Below are 17,385 nucleotides of genomic sequence, written 5' to 3' on the forward strand. Positions count from 1 at the left end.
TACTCAGTGCTCTCCCTGGGAATCGATGCCACAATGCTGCTGCTACATGCAAGCCAATCATGCTCTGCCAGATGAGCTACAAATACTTGACTATAGACATAACCACACATTTTCAACAGCAATTTTGTGATTAGCTGTCCTTGACGCAAGACAAAGGGATATTTAGAATAAGAACGACAGGTCATTAGTGGAACACTGACCCTCGGGCCATGGTGGATTTGGGTAGGCAAATGTAAGTCCAAAGGGCTGGTTGAAATATGGTTGAGGTGATGAGAGAGATAAAGACCACTGCCCCAGCAGATGCACTTTGACACCAGAGATAGACCCTAAGTCTTTGTCAGTTGGATCATGGATATATAGTTTGCAAAAATAGGAATTGTTGGGATAAGTGAAGAAATTAATATACATTTAAGAAAATGCATGCCATGTAAATGGTCCTTTCACACTGCTATACGACACAAATAATGTTAAATATTCAGTTCCATCAAAACAGCTCATCTATGAACCCACATGCTTTTCCTTGAAGTTGTTTTGTGGAATTTATATTGTGGGCAGGTGCAGTTGGAGTCGGAAAATGCATTTCTAGACCAGTTGTTTGACATAATCTTAGTGGCATTCTCTGTTACAGCCTCAGAGCCTGCAAATGCCAATTACTTTTTTCAATTTCAAGTTTATCTTAAGTTTATCTGTATGACAGTTTTAGCTGTATCCAAAGCCAAGAGTGATATTATATAATCTTAAAAAATTATGTTTGAAGTCTAAAAAACACACATATAAGCATGCACACACAGAGCTGTTGTAAATGCAGTTGCTCATGCATGTAAATAATGTGCTGTTTTTAAATAAAAGTCTAATTAAGTAAAACCCTCCTTACCCCTCTTTTTCCAGCCACACTGGCCCCAATGCACATGCTAATGTGTGGAATGCAGCCATTTCCTCCCTCTCCAGGAAGACAAAGAGAGTCAAGGCTGAGACAGTGAGTCTTCGCACCTTTCCGTAAGCTTCACTGTCTTTCTAATAAAAAATGACTCTCTTGATATTGTACATTCAATAATATAATGAAACGAAACATGCTACATCAAAAGCCCAGTGAGAGTATTAGAGAAGAATTATAGTTCAACACATTAGTCTCCATTGTGGGCCTTTGATGCATTTTGATAGTTATTTTTAGATGTGCTAATGTATACAGAGAAAGACCTTTCCTGATTATACATATATGACCTGAAATTTTCAATAAATAATGGCATTACAGTCTCATTTTATAGTGGTACCAACAGCAGCACACACAATATGTATAGAAGATCAATATTTGTTTAATAATATAAGTAGGGCGAAGCCAGAGGAAACTCTGGTGGAGTGCATAGGGAAATGAGTGTATAGGCAAATGTTGACAAATCATTGGCTTAACCTGCTGCTTCCGTAACTGCCGTGCAAATGTACTATTGGTAGTTTTCTTAGGAAAATTTATGTTTGACTGTTGGCAAGTTTGCATAAAAAGATGTGGAAGAATAGGAACAGATCTGTTCAGGTGATATGAAGGGAGTCCAACTGTCTAATCAACAAGTGCAGGCTTGATTTCTAAACAGATGCCGCACACACAAAATGTAGGGGCTTTCTAACTCTCCAAAGCATATTCTCCCAAGCAGGTGGCTATGTTTTCAACAGATCTTCTATATTACTGTAATCCATAGCTTACCTTCTCAAAGTGAATGTTGATATGAGAGTAAATTACGTAAATGTAATAGAGGATTTTTTTTCTTTTAGTATTTGCTATGTTCTCCCATGTACTTCTGTAGCAGTTTACCTCAGTAAACTTTACTTTCGTGTTCCAAACCCGGCATTGTAAGAAGTGTTCATCTTCAACAACAGATCTGTCATCTAGTAAAATGGCTGTCTGCTTTATACCAATTTGTCATTGCCTGTAAATATTTGTTTATGGTGCCAAAACATGGAGCTGCAGTGCAAATAATAATAAATATCATAAGTGTGGAATGGTCTGTAATGAAAGCATAAAGGATGATGAAAGGTAGTGTATGGACATGGCATACAAAATGTATATGTGTGAAGGGGTCAGACGTGTGTGTTTGTGAATAGAGTGTTTGTGTAAAATGTGTAGGGTATAGGAGCAGATGGTAGACCTCTCCCCAGCAATGTCTGCTTAAGAGAGAACAATACATCTCTCTTTCTGAGGCATGATTAAGGGGTGGAAGAGAATTGCTCTCCATGGACAGCTGGTTGGCAGCATGCCTCAAACACATACAGACACCCCCCTCCCAATCTTCCACAAAGACACACTCAGCAATTAACTGGCACGGGCCATGGCTTAAACATTCACCAGTCCAGAGCAAACAAAAGATCTTTAAATCAGTTCTCTAATAGCTTGTGGGCTGTATTTTCTGATACACAACCAACCAATTGTTTTAGGGGATGTTTTTTTCTTATTTTTTATGCTTTTTGTTCTTTCTTCTTTGTCTTGTTGTTTTCTGTTATACCAAAACAATGAATCATGACAAGAATATTGGTCATTGACAAATAAAGTTGTCCAGTGGTCAGGCAATCAAAATGAGAAATATTTTTAAAAATCTAGTTTAAAACATTTTCAAGTTTGTATAAATCAAATCTTTGTATCCATGTTGCATTTTCTGCAAATATATAAATGCATAAATAAATAATTTAATAACTTTAAAAGGAATTACAATTCTTACCTTGTACCTTGTGTACTCATCAGTGTACACAAAATGTAAAAAATATATTTTTATATATCTATATATATATATATATATATATATATATATATATAGTATATATATATATATATATATATATCTATCATGTAATTCTGTCACGATTATCAATATATTTTCGTAGGATTTCTCCATTTGACCTGAACAAGATATAAAAATGACAGAATATTGGATTTTATTTATTTAAAAAATATATATATAATTTATACCTGCATTGATCACACCACCTGACTTTGGAGGATAAAATATATTATCCTCCAAAGTCAGGTAGTGTGATCAATGCATTTATGTTTTATTTATTTTTTCAACATTTTCAAGAATGTCAGCTTTTGTGGTTACACCTTTGACTTTAACCTCAAATCAAAATGAAATAACTCGGAAATTACAAACACGTTCATCACAATAGATGTGTAGGCCTATTCATTTTGTTTTGTGGGAATTTAATTTGTAATGTATTTTGAATAGGAGAACTTGGCATGAAATGGCATGTTTTTAACAATACAATTGTTATAAAAAGTGACTACAAAAAGTAGCAGAAATGAAGAATAGCCTATTATCTCTATGTCAAAGAACACATATTAATAAACCTTATCTAAGATGACAACGTCTCCATAGGTTTTATATGGGCACACATTAGCATACTATAGCTAGAGTCAATGCAACTTTAAAAGAAGGTAAAACAAAACAGAATAACAACATTATTTACAGTTCCTCTACACAGTGTGTAACAACCTTTTCAACATCTTTTCCATTATAAACAAACAACATTTAACGCTTCAACACGTGAAGCAAGACAAGCGCGCATCGGCCTGGCAGCGGCAGCGAGTGAAAACAGGTCTCTCGAAAAGGAGGCGGGAGAGCGACAAGCGGAACTGCTTTTGATCCCCGAGGGACTCGCAGCCTTCGCATTCCACGCATTCCAGGGGCCGCGAACAATCGGAGCTCGGACACTTATTAGCGGCGCCCCTCCCCTTCTGCTCTCAGTCTGCTGGAGGAGCTCTCCAGACGCGCACTGAATTGAAACGCATGGAAATATAAGCCTTTTACTCAACGAATTTTCTTAAGGATTATCTTTATCGTTAAACAGATATATGAGTACAGACCACGGTCCATATTTTTCTTTTGTTGATACGACTGTGATTCGGTGAGTTTCAAAGGGTTTAAAAAAATATATATTCTCTTGACTGAGGATCTCTGTAAATGAACATTTTTATGGCACATTCCTTGGATGAGTTTTTTGCCAGTTAACATTTGATTTTATTGGCTACTGCGTGTTTTAAAATGTATTTTATAGATTGTAGATCTACGTTATGATTTTAGGATTATGTACAAGATGCGAATACGACAATTTTACTTGTAAAACGCGCGCTGTTCACCTGTTGTTGCGCAAATGAAATTGCATGTTTTGTTTTGGCAGAAATAACATTGTGGGTGTAAGTTCAGGGTGAACTGAATGGAAAGAATGATGAACTGGCCAACTTTACAATCTCCCTTGCATAGCATTCGCACTCATTTGGGCACGTTAGAATGCAACAGCAATATTACAGTTGTGGCTGGAAAACAGAGGTGTTTTGGTGGAATGTGCAAGTGTTTGCAGCAGGAAATAATCGTCAACTTTGGAAATGTTATGGGAATTACCCACATTCCATTCACTCTCAAAGATTTTTAACTTTTTAGATTTTGTTTAGTTTTTTCTTATTCTTTTGTTTTATGTTTTCATTATGCCCTATTGCACAAACATAATTAGTGCTATTGCTCACATTTCCAGTATGTTGGTCCATTTAAAGATCTGTTTTGAGAACTTGGAATATTCAGACTGCATGATGACTGTTGGAGGATGGTGTCAGTGGTATTTTGGGCAAACGTGGTGTTGCTATGTGTAAAGGCAGAGAGCCTAGAAACATGTGGCATGAGTGAGACTCACTGGTGTTTGCTGCTTCCTGTAGAGTATGCAGTGGTGTTTCATCTCATTCTAGTGATTTATGTAGTTTTAATACAGAAGAACAATAATACAAAAGATTAGCATTTGAAATGCTTATTTTACATTGACCTTTTTTCTTTTTTAATTAGGAACACAGTCCAATCAAAAATCTCTCATAACACTAGTGCGCAAAAAGAAAAAAAGATTGAAATGAGAACCGCAGAGGATTCTTCTGGCACGGTGCTGCATCGACTGATTCAAGAGCAGCTCCGTTATGGGAACCCCACCGATCCAACTCTGTTAGCCATCCAGCAGCAGGCTCTGCGAGGAGGTAGCAGCGGTGGGGGTGCAGGAAGCTCTCGTTCATCCCTAGAGAGCCTAACACAAGAGGAATACCTCTCCCCCCAGTTGTCCACCAGGCAGGAGCCTCAGGGCCAAGAGCACCAGGGGGACTATCAGCATTTAGAGAGTCCCGTCTGCCACCTTTATCAGCTCCACACAGAGGAGCTGCCCACGTACGAAGAGGCAAAAGCACACTCGCAGTACCTAGCCTACCAGAGGGGGCAGGTTGGACATCTCGAGACCCTTGGAGTGGTTGCTGTGTCTCAGGAGGACAAAAGCATGTGGGATATGAAACGGGAGCATGCTCGCTCACTCAGCGAACGCCTCATGCAGCTCTCTCTGGAGAGGAATTGTGCCCATGACAATGTTCCCATGAGCTCATCACATAGCTACCCTCAGCTCTTCAATAATCACCCTGGGCCTGTTGTGAATGAGAGGTCAATTCATGAGTCAGACCAGCGTGGTCCACCCCCGGAGTATCCCTTCATGGTCAGATCCCCTGGATATATGCTTAGCCATTCACAGGAACATGGGCACTATTACAAAGAGCCCCCTCCTGCTTTTCACTCACAACATCACAGGTACTTTCAGCTACTGATGTTGTTTATTTTAAATGGCTTGATATTTTGTTGTTGATTTGGTCTTCATGGCACAGTATTATGGGTTGAATTTGTATTTATCTGTATGTTTTTCTCTCAGGTTATTTCCAACCCAGTCACATGCCCTCCACCATAGCGGCCTGCCCACGGTGACCCCTGCTGGCCAGGATGTCATCGTTGGAGGATACAGCATCCCCACAAACAATTGTCAACTGGAGCAGCTGATTAAAGAGAACAAGAGGCTGAGAGGAGAAGTGGAGAGCTACAGTGAGAAGGCAGCAAGGCTACAGAAGGTATGAGAGGGCTTTTTGTTCCAGTCAGCTTCTTAGAAACGTCCTAGAACTGTGATATTCTTGGAATGACCCCACACTTTGCCATAGATGCTAAAGAGGCAGCTGTAGTTTGATTCTGATCTCAGAAATGACCTACAAAGGGTGTAGATACAAGAAATCATTGTGCACCAGTGTCTTCTAGCGGCTGCATTCTTAGAAGAGATTTGCCCTCTTTCCGTGTAGGAATGTGCACAAAGGAGAGGATCACAAGGATTTTAATTCATTGACTCATTTCTAGTGACTGAGTGAAATTTCTCGGTAACTTATTTAGCCATCTGAGAAAACACAGAATTCACCAATGCCTGCAATGCCAGGCATTTTTCTGTAATGCGATAATGTCATCACTGAAATGCCAGAATGTCATAGCAGCATAAGGGAAGAAAAACTAGCTTATCTTGCCATTTGCAAAGCTTTATTGGTGTAGTTATTGTGTGTGTTAAAGCTTTATTGAGCTTTAACACAGACAAAAATATTAATCTTTGGTGCTCCTTGAATACATCATACTGTGGTTTTATGCGGATTGAATTGAAGTTCCATTAAAATATATTTATCACCTGGACAACTGTATCTTTAGAAGAGGGCCATTCTAATACAGCAGATTAGAAAGATCGATCCACCTTCATATAGAGCGATGGATTGTAAACAGGGAACTCAGAAGGGGAGGCCTCTCTGAATTGCTATAAGGCACTCTTTCTGAGAAATCCAATGGGATGCCAATAGGAGCAGATATCTTAGCTCATCCCAGTGTCTCTGCGTAGACCACAGCTGTTGGACTGGTCTGCAAAGAGCAACAGCCAGACGCCACAGCTGTGGATTTCCCATCTCAATGGCCCCTTTCACTTTCACTCTTAAACAGAACCCCACATGGCAAGTAAGGTTCTCCCTATGAATTTACCAACACATTCATTTGATCAATGTCTACAACCATAGTTCTCATTCAATGCACAAGGAAATGTACTAAAATCAAAGTTTAAACCTTCACTTACTTACACTGGGTCTAATAATCTTTGGGGAAAATGTGCTCTTTCACAAGTAAAAAGAGAACTGTTCCTTTGTGAATGGTATGCCTTCAACGTTTACTGCCTTCCTTTGTTCCCTTCGCTTGCCTTTTGCACCCTGCCCTGTATGGAGATGAATGTGCAGACACCTGGGACTCATAAGTGTTCTTTCTGGAATGTTAATTCAAATCCCAGTCCCTGAAGAGCTCTGAGAGATGTATTCACTTTTGGGCAGGAGCAGCTAAGACCTCAGCCAAGCACATTCTTTTCGATTTTCCTCTCTTTCGATTTTTTTTGTCAATCTGTCATTCCCTCTTTCTGATCCTTGTGTCATTATGTTCAGGTGTAAGAAGTAAGGTACCTTTTAAGCTCCATTAAAGCTTATTCAGATGGTCATTGGTAAATTCCTGTGGGGAAAAGGGGACATGGTGGATATTAAGATGACTTTCTTTTGTATTTCAGCTGGAGCAGGAGATTCAGAGGATATCTGAGGCCTACGAGACCCTAATGAAGGGATCTGCAAAGAGAGAAGCCCTCGAGAAAACCATGAGGAACAAGCTTGATTGTGAAATCAAGCGACTCCATGACTTCAACAGAGATCTCAGGGGTAAGATGTTTCACATACCTCAGTAATTGTCTTCAGGGTTTAAAATATGAGCCACATGTTTAGATATGAGGTGATACATATAATCGTTAACTCCCACATTAGATCGCTTGGAAACAGCCAACAAACAGAGAGCAGCCATGGAAGTGGAAGACAAGAGTCAGCATGCCTTCGCCAAACTGGTTGAGCAAAGTAAGAATTCCCCTTAGAATCTCTATAAATTGTCTTTCCCATAATGTGTGGTCAACCATGCAAGAATCTACAGCTGTTCCCACTGAGTTTTTATGTTTACATTGTAGGCATAACGATGCATTCCTCTGACAATAGTGTACTGCGTGTTTAGTATTGTTGTGATTCCTGAGAAAGTGTTTGTTTTGATATATTCCTTGCTAAGTTGAAATGTACCATTAGCATAGCAAAGGATGGCACTTTTTATCAGCTACTTTAGTATGCATGCAGGGTTCAGTGAATAGCTGCTAATTTGGTGCTGATTCAAATAAAATGAGTGTATCTCACATAGTTGCTTTCAGAATTTGACCACAAACCTTTATAATCTCTCTAAGTAAATGTGACCTAGATTCCTAGAATATTTTCAGGTATTTTGGGATGCCCTGCCCTCCTGGAATAGTTCCCCACAAGTCCACCCCCTATGTCAGCCTCTGAGGTCCTAAGCACCCTCTTCTGGTTCCCCCATAGACCAAAGGCAGATTTTTGGGCATATTAGGGCTAAAGAATTCAGGGTAAACTGGATTCATTTTGCTAATCATAATAGGGATTATTTTTAGTTCAGAGGAGAAACCGCTTTCTAATCCAACACATAGTTCCACAGATGCATATCCTAGGCAAGATTCAGCAACTCTGAAGGCTTAAAATGATGTGGATGTTAACATTATGCTTTATGACCTTGTGGAGGTATTTGCTTTGCTTGTTTACTGCCTGGCTCAGAGGCATTCCAGAGATCCAGTTGGTACAAAGACGTGCCTGTGTGCGTAAGTGGATAAGAGGAAGTCTGCATTCCATCCAAAGGCATTTGTTTTGGGTTGAATAATCAGGGCCCTAGAGTAGAAGCAGCATCGAACACTAATTGCTGTCTAATTTGTTTTCTATCTCGCAAGGTGTTCAGAGTGACCCAAAAAGATGAGTTGAGATTTACTGTGCACCTTTTCAGTGTGCCAAGTGATCTTAAGAGTTGATGTGGGTTTGTGGAATTCAGCATCCCAAAAGGGAATTCACTGAATTGCTTTTGTAATCTGGCCATTCTAAAGCAGTCTGAAGTGTAGGTCAAAGGACATGGAGAGACTTGGCCACTCCCCTAAAACCCAGACAGACGTGTGTAAATCAAGCATCCCTCTTTTGTTTCAGACTCCTGTGGGAAGCTTATCCCTGAGAATTGGTTAGAATAAGACTGCAGCCAGAGAATGCTTTAGATTCACCACAGCCCTAGAGCATGGGCATTCATTTTGTGGCCTGTCTAACAACTATGCATTATGTCTGAAAAGTATTCACTGTGCATAAGCAGAACATTCCAAAGGAAATATGATTGAACAATACTGGCACATACTGTATCTGTGCTGTATCCTTACCACATAGTGAAAGCTCTCTGCTTAAATAGCGTAGTAGAGTTATTAAGAGTTTAGTACCCATCTTTCTGCATTATTCTCACAATGTCTGTCTCTTTTTCTTCACAGATGTGGATCACCGACGAGAGCGAGAGCATCTTGAAAAAGAGCTGCTGCATCTGCGGGGCTCAGGAGAGGAGTGGAGAAGGCGGCGAGAAGCCCTGGAGCAGGCGTTGGTATCTGCTCAAACACGGAATCGACAGCTGGAAGAGGAGCTACGCAGGAAGAGAGCTTACGTCGAAAAAGTGGAAAGGATGCAGAGTGCATTGGCCCAGTTGCAGGCAGCATGTGAAAAGAGGGAATCACTGGAGCTACGACTACGGACCAGACTGGAGCAGGAGTTGAAGAGTCTGAGAGCTCAACAGGTAAAAGCAGACCTCTCTCATGCATCAGCCTGGATGGTCTCACTGGATATCTTATCTTTTGGAAGATCATTCTTCAACCACATCTCCTCTCTCTTTCAGTGGCAATCTCAAGCCCAGCAGATGAGCCCTGTATCCTTCTCAGACTTGAATGTGTCATCTCTACAACAGCAGTTGAGGGAAAGAGAGGAGCAAGTTCTAGCCCTGGAGGCTGATATCACCCGTTGGGAGCAAAAGTATCTTGAGGAGAGTACAATGCGTCAGTTCGCCATGGATGCTGCCGCTACTGCAGCAGCCAGGAGGTGAGTCAACAGAAAACCAGTAGAAAAGCTTTGCCTCAAAGGACAGGATATAGCTAATTAAAACAAATTAGTTGTAATGTTTTCCTCCTGAATAACTGTAATGCTCTTTCCAGGGATACAACCATCATCAACCACTCACCTCGACATTCACCCAATAACAGCTTCAATGAGGACCTGCGTTCCCCCAACCATAGGCATCAGGAGATGGAAATCAGGTACTGTACGTCCACTGATATTTTTTTCAGCCTTATAGTCAATTCAGTCAAAATTTTCACAACATTATGTGTTTGGTAATTTATTAGGCATTAGTGCTATATCTGAAGTAGCCTTTGTGTTCTTTTCAGGATTCGTGCTCTTTATGCTCAACTTTTGGAGAAAGATGCCATTATAAAGGTCCTGCAGCATCGTTCACGACGAGAGCAAGGTCGGCCTGAGCAGCAAGGCATTCGTCCCGCTCGATCTGTACCCTCCATCAACACAGTCGCCACAGCTTCCACAACCCGAACAAAAGGTGAGCATAGTGGTGCAGGCCTATAGGCCAAAAGCATGTGACATGCCAGAACCAAAAATTACATATACTTTTAGCAGGACAATTGGCGGCTTCTTTACTTAGTAGCAATGTAATGTCGCCAAGGAAGAATGTGTCAACCAAAATAAAATGAGTGAAGTGACTAGCTGCTGTTCCTAAAATAGTTTACATCTTGTGCATTTTGGTCTTCCCGTTCTCTGGAATAGATTCTCCAGAATAGTAAAGGGAGTTTACAGGATAGCAAATGTTTGCGTGGTGGCATGCATAGTAATTAAAGCGTTTCCTTTTCCATCTGCGATTGCAGGGAAGAGCCTCTCAGATGACCAGACAGCAGTCGAGTTATTGTCCCCATTGCCCCATTTACTTGCCAAAACTCAGTGTCGAGACAGCAGCACCCAATGCGAGGAGTCTGTAGAGGAGACCGACCCTATCTCGGAACCTGCTGCCACATTATCTGATCCTGAACCCTCCATTTCCTCCAGCTCTGGTGTGTAAGCCAACAAATCTGACACTTTTCTTCCATTTAGAATCTCTCCCTCTTTTAACATACCTCCTTTTTGCTCATATTTGTTTTACAAGAACAAATGATGAGATTGTTGAAGTATGATGTGACATCTACTGTGAGCATATAGTTAATTTGTATGATCTATATCAGGTGACAATGAGAACACAATGGTTGGAAGTTCTCTCTATAATGATAGTGCATTCTTGCCCTTTTGAACCATAGTGGTTAAAGAATAACCTGATATCTGTGAACAAAGTGGAGCTTTTGTAAAATTTGCCACTAAATCCAGGTAATAGCCAAGAAAACTGAAAATCTTGTATTTCATTACAGATTACAACTCTCTGGTCTCTCTCAACACAACCCAGATCAACAGCAGTGTTGAAAATGACATGGTGGAAATTCTCATCTAAAAGATTTTTGAGAACTGAGACAAACACTTCTCAGCTTGATGCTGCTCTTACACAAAGAGGATTCTCTCTCGGTCTTGGACTGAAAACCACCCATGTGAAGAGAAGATGTGCTTGTCTTGAGCATGGTCGCCATTGGAGCCAGTCAGCTTTTTGCACCAGGAACCAAGAAGAAGAAACCGGGATGAAAACTTAACTTAAAACTGAAGATAACTTCAGGAACAGATGAAAAGAATCCTCAGTGAAGGAGGGAGCTGAGCTCCCTTGACAAGTTCCCACCACAGTGCAAAAATGACTGTTCCATCTCAACTGGTGACTCAACCAGCTGGACTGTAAGAAGTCTGAATCTGAGGTACTTGGACAGTACTCTACTACAGAGCTTCACAAAGCTAGCATGAGACTCCATAGTTGCACATAAACACATCATATATGTTTATGTTCATTTTTATGCAACTTATTTACATGTATTGCTGCTGACTGTGTGACGTGTTTGTGAGTGCTGTAAGCATGGAAAAATAGGAAAAAACATAAGAACCATCCCACTGATTGTGATAACATTTTATGTTTTTGCATTTGCTTTCCTTTATGGAGAAACCAAGGGCAGTTTTCTTTTTTTACCTGCTAAGTATACAAATCCATGTAAGACTATATCCCACATTCCTAGATAATTAAAAAACACAGATGATCATATGTCTAATATTACATGCTCCATGTATAGTAGATGTGGCATCACAACTGTTTCATCCTTAAATATCAAGAAAAGAATAGTTTGGATTGTGGGAAGCCAAGTACAGTTTGAACCAGTAGGCCTAGTATTAGACCGTTTACAAGAATAGTTATGTAAATACCATCTGGACAACACTCCCTTTGACTAAATTATCATTACAGTTGGCGTTCTTATTATAATTGACTGACAGTGGGAGCTTTTCACTCCCCATTTTAAGGAATGGAATGGGAAGGCTCCTTTTGTGGACAGTGAAAGGGTGCATACTTCTACTAACTCTTTATAGTGACACTAAGGGGAACTGCTACCCTAAGGAGGCACAGGGGGCTGATGTTTCAGATGCCATATTATTATTATTATTACTATATTGTGCCTCAAACTGCATCTGCCAAGCTTGCCACTCCCTCACAGACAAGCTGGAGCTAATCTTCTCACATTCCTCCGTGGTGGAATGCCCCTGCTCAGAGAAAAAAAGGCTATCTGAAGTCTGACCCTTGGAATTGTTCAGAATAGTTGGCATTTAGACTACCATCCTTGTTTTGGATTTATTTATTTCCGTAATGCTGTGGTAGCAGGTTCTAATGCAAGTATCTAAATGGAAGGGTTATTTACATTCTGTGATGCCGAAAATGTAACATTTGATGATTTATCTATGGTTCTCCTGTCTAGCAAATGTGATTAGCTTTGATTTGTGAGAGGTTTGCTGAGAATGTAACATTTCTTTTGTCTGTCTGATATATTTGTTCTCAACTAAGACTGCACTTGTATTGGTTTTAGATGGTAGAATAATGGTATTATCAGTTACCATTTGTAAACATCAGTCTTATCTATTTGGGTAATATGTATCGTATCATGTTAATTTAACCTTTTCTCACTCATTACATGCTATGTTTATATTCCTATTGCCTTCGATACAAAGTATTTGCTGGTCAATGTTTTGTAACGAGTCATGCTTTTTAAATGCTTTTTTTTTTTCACTACTTGGACTGTTTACAGAAAGGGCTTTTTTGAAACAAGAGAATTTAATATATTTTGTGTATTATTTTACTTTTTGGTATTTTGTGATGTGAACATAATGCCAAAGATTTGCATTACAATTTAAGTTATATAATAAAAATATGAGCATTACTAAGGTGAAATGTAGATACACAGTTTAAACTGGTTGACCCATATTTGGATGTTGCTGTGAACTTCTAGATTGGGAATTTGTTTTTTTTTGTATGTCATTAACATTTCAGTTATTTGAATTAAACCTTAATATATATATATATATATATATATATATATATATATATATATATATATATATATATATATATATTTTACAAAGACAAAGTGTCTGTTGCTTTCTATCTTCAACAAATGTACAACTAAAAAGACAGATGCACATAGGGGGAGGTGTGTGTGTATGTTTTACAAGTGCAAGTCTGTACAAACTGCTCTTATCTCAGTCCCCTCATTGGCATGAATGGTATCCTTATTTCCAAGCAGAAGGGTGCCTTATTCACAACAGTGAAATGATGCTGCCACCTGCTTTACTGTTGGCATCAGTCTTCATAAAGAGAATGAAAAAGGATGTTGTGCTCGTCAACAGCACACGTTTAATCAAAAGAAGTGCAAAAGTCAACAATTCAGACCAAACCAATATAAGTACAAGTGATGGCAGCAAAATGACAAGAATTAAAAACTTTAGGTTTTAAGATGTTTTCAAACAAAGAATGCATTGGTCTATGTAAGCTTCACAGGGGAGATTTTTTTACTGGCAACTCATGGACATTCAACCGTGAATTAGAGCTAACAAGGGTCTCTCAATGTTTTGGAATTCATTAAGCCAAAATGATTCAAAGCTTTGTAGCTCAACAGCAAGACATATGTGGAATTTACCCCCTGGTATAATAAAAACTGTTAACACATTCAGTTCCAAAAGAGGAAGAAGAATGATCTATGAAATGTTAGATAAGAAGTGCTGTTCTCATTTTGTCTTTAGCGGTAATCAGATTGGGTTTTTTATGTCTTTTATGAGCCTCAAAACTCCTCAATATGATTAATGCCAAAAAATGTGTCTGGTAGAGTTTCACCTTTCCGCCCTCTTATGACTTTGACTCCCAAGTTCTGTTCATCAGGCGCATTTTTAAAATAGTTTTCTAAAGAATGCAGACAAATGATTCACCGTGTAAGAGCAGCCTTTTTGGTGTCTGGTCCAGACGGCAGTGGCTATATTTTCATGTTTCAGGATACACTACAGTACAGTATTCTTTAATATGATAATCCTCTTTTAATAGCAATGTCATTTATGAATACACTCTGAACAAAATTATTAATTCTCTGATTTTGCATAAAAGCTGTGGGCCAATTAATATTGTTAGATACTGTAAGTATACTGGGATTTACTATACTAGGAACTTGTGTGCTTTTCAGTAGGATTCTGTTTTCAAGATAAATATTTTACTTTGCATGCCTTCCTTTGGTAGGTGTGAGCTGGCATTCCATACATGTTTTGCAAGATACCTGGCTGGTAGGTTTACTTGTAACGGATCAGTGTGATTTTTCGCAGCTGAAGGAGTACTGACACTAGGAATGCTCCCACTGGAATGTCTCTCATTGTGGGACTCCAGCACACTTCAAGGCCAACCAAAGTCCTGGTGTGTAAGCAATCACCACTTTCTACCACCAGAAATGTTACGTCAAATTTACAATGGCTAATCAGGTTGCAGAGCTTTTAAATATTTTGGATATTACTGCGCCATTATATAACTCGTCGCAATTCTTCTTTCTTGTCTCACAGTATTCATTTGTGTTGTTCATTCTAGGTGAAAGGTCAAGTCTCTGGACTAAGTACCTCAACATCTGTTTGTATGCATACTAACATCTCACACTGTTCTGTGGAGAATGTCATTCTTGGCATTCAGCTTGTTTTTGCAGGCTTCCCAAGCTCCCTGAATTTCAGGGTAATCATCAGGGACTGAATCTATTCCAGAAAATCTGAAGTTTTCTGATGAAAATGTGAAGTATTTTTTCTTGCTGAACACATCTGCTCACAACAGGGTCTCAATAGCTATGCAGTATATAATGTTATATAAAGAGAGTATATAAAAACCTATAAGATTTTTTTTTCCACACTAGATTAACATATACAATGTAAAAATTCAAAGATATTCGAGGAGCCAGTTCAGGTTTTTCACATGCCACACTGGCGGAACCCTCTGGATATCCATCAGACATCCTCCAGATCCTCCAAGTCAGTGTGGCATCTGAGAAACCCCAAATAGTGCCTCAGGTATCTTTAAAAAATGTAAATTAATAATAGAAAGTATACTATATCTGTAAAGTATATATAGTGCCGTGTTGGGGAGCAACTAACTAAGAGTAGAAGCGCTATTATCTTTTTTCAATAACTCATCTATTTTTACAATAGTATAGCATTACCAGTAATGAGCTACATTTTCCCATAAGTTGTGGAGTAGCGTCACAAATCATTACATTTGTCACATTGTATTTCGAATGAGAGAGTAATCAAACTCACGTCGTTTTGTAGTGTAAGTAGTGCGAGTAGGATGTTGACACTGAAAATGCAACAAAATGAAATGTACTACAAGTACATATGATTTACTTCTTCAACTTTTAAAATGGAGTGTGGAATATTGGATACCTCGTGCACTTAGCGCTCGCGGCTTGCCTTACATAGTGGAAGGGGTGGAGTTACCTGGCTGCGTTGCTGGTCTGACAAAACAATGGAGAATGTAACAATGATTTTGAAATAATTTTTCCAGTAATGACCACGTCAATCACATTGAACTTAACTCACTGTCAAGGCAAATGGAAAGCACATCATTGGTTCTGGCATTTCCACTTGGTCCAAAGATCTTAGTAACATGTTCTTGGTCCAAGAAGATCTTAAAACAGAACTAGAAAAATAATTCAACTCAAATGTTGTTTTCCATCAGTTTCCATGGAGACCTGTTGAGATTCCAAATCTTCCTGCTCAGATTAGTGAATCTCCCCAACCAGATTTTCCCCCTTTGTCTTTCCAATGAAGGTTATGGTCCTCTAATTTTAGGTTTATAATGGAAAATACACTCTTTGTTGCGCAAAACTTGTTGGAAGCAAATCTGTGTTGACACAAATAACACACATAAAAACCAGATGCACTAAAATGTCAAAGTATTATAACTTGCACATTTTTTAAAATAGACATTTTAAGCGATTAGAAAAAAAAACATTCTTCTTCTCTGAGTGAAACCAATAAAACACTTTGAATTAAACCTGTCAACACAAAAGTGTTCTAATAATGGGAAGTTTGGTATACCTGAGTTAGTATAATCTTGTCAGGTAAATGGATCTCTGCTATCTTTTATCTACAAATGAGTGCTGAGGGTGGGGCAACAGGAAGTGGCAACCTTAACACCTTCCTGTACTAAGGAGGATCCAGATGTGACACCCAGCTGGTTTGAGATGGATTTCGGTGTTTTATGCAACATTCAGAGTAGAGTCACATTGGTGTGTGGGTGAGGCAGGTCTCAGTGGAACCAGCTATGCTAAAAGATGTTTATATATCAGAGTTATGTAGAAATAGAAGCCTAATTCTCGCAGTACTCACAGTAGCATTACATCATTTCTTCATTCAATTCCAGAATCCAATCATTATCTAGCCAATGCCTTATAAACTCCCACAGCTGTGTCTCATTGCTCATATGCAGCATTGCTTCACCCATCACCACCCCAACAGCACCAGTTTAGGTCCTGTCCTGCTGTGGAGTATAGTACCTCTGCCTTCCGGCAGGTTCTGATGGTTCAAGCCGAGAATCCTGATGCTGAACCATAGGACAGAGCTTACACCAAAGGAAACTAAACTATAACTAGCTCACGTTATTCATACTATTCAGTTCTCTGAGAGAAATACTTTATAATGAAATAATGAAACTTGTTTCTCCATTCTTTCTCTACAGGCTTTCAGGCACAGTGAAATAAATAAATAAAATAACAACATGGACTCAAGCATTTTATTTTGAGAATTTCTGTTAAAAATGTGGGTTGTGTCATTCTCAATTACATTCTAATGTTTATATTTTTTTAATGGGTAGGCCAATAAAGGAGACTGATTGCAATGTATAATTCAAGTTTTGGCCTATAGGAACAGGTTGCTATCAAGATTACTAATTTGGTTATGATAATTCTAATCTGTGTTACTGTGCCTCTGTTCTAAAGATTGTTATGATATTTGTTATTGTGCCTCCCATCTAGAGGACATCCATCGACATGAGGAGTTTCACAGGAAGGTCAGCATGCTTGGGGAATGACAAATTGAAGAAGTGTTCAAATTACCTGGCAACAGACTGAAAGCTTCTATGTTGCAGTCTCGAAGCATTGCAAATATGAATTAGTCATCGGTCATTGCAA

At 39.1% G+C, this 17,385-nt stretch overlaps 1 protein-coding gene across 1 annotated transcript; it reads left to right on the plus strand.

Annotated features, from left to right (window-relative positions):
- Positions 1 to 3,742: 3,742 nt before the first annotated feature.
- On the plus strand, positions 3,743 to 13,235 carry LOC127654354 (angiomotin-like 2a). The gene is made up of 11 exons (XM_052141490.1): positions 3,743 to 3,888; positions 4,815 to 5,588; positions 5,707 to 5,899; positions 7,399 to 7,543; positions 7,646 to 7,732; positions 9,229 to 9,524; positions 9,624 to 9,823; positions 9,937 to 10,038; positions 10,168 to 10,334; positions 10,657 to 10,839; positions 11,188 to 13,235. Exons 1-11 carry the CDS (start codon positions 3,836 to 3,838, stop codon positions 11,265 to 11,267), a joined length of 2,280 nt encoding a protein of 759 aa, XP_051997450.1. The 5' UTR covers positions 3,743 to 3,835; the 3' UTR covers positions 11,268 to 13,235.
- The last annotated feature ends 4,150 nt before the right edge of the window (positions 13,236 to 17,385 follow it).

Source organism: Xyrauchen texanus, chromosome 13 (assembly GCF_025860055.1).
Source record: "Xyrauchen texanus isolate HMW12.3.18 chromosome 13, RBS_HiC_50CHRs, whole genome shotgun sequence".
NCBI lineage: Eukaryota > Metazoa > Chordata > Actinopteri > Cypriniformes > Catostomidae > Xyrauchen > Xyrauchen texanus.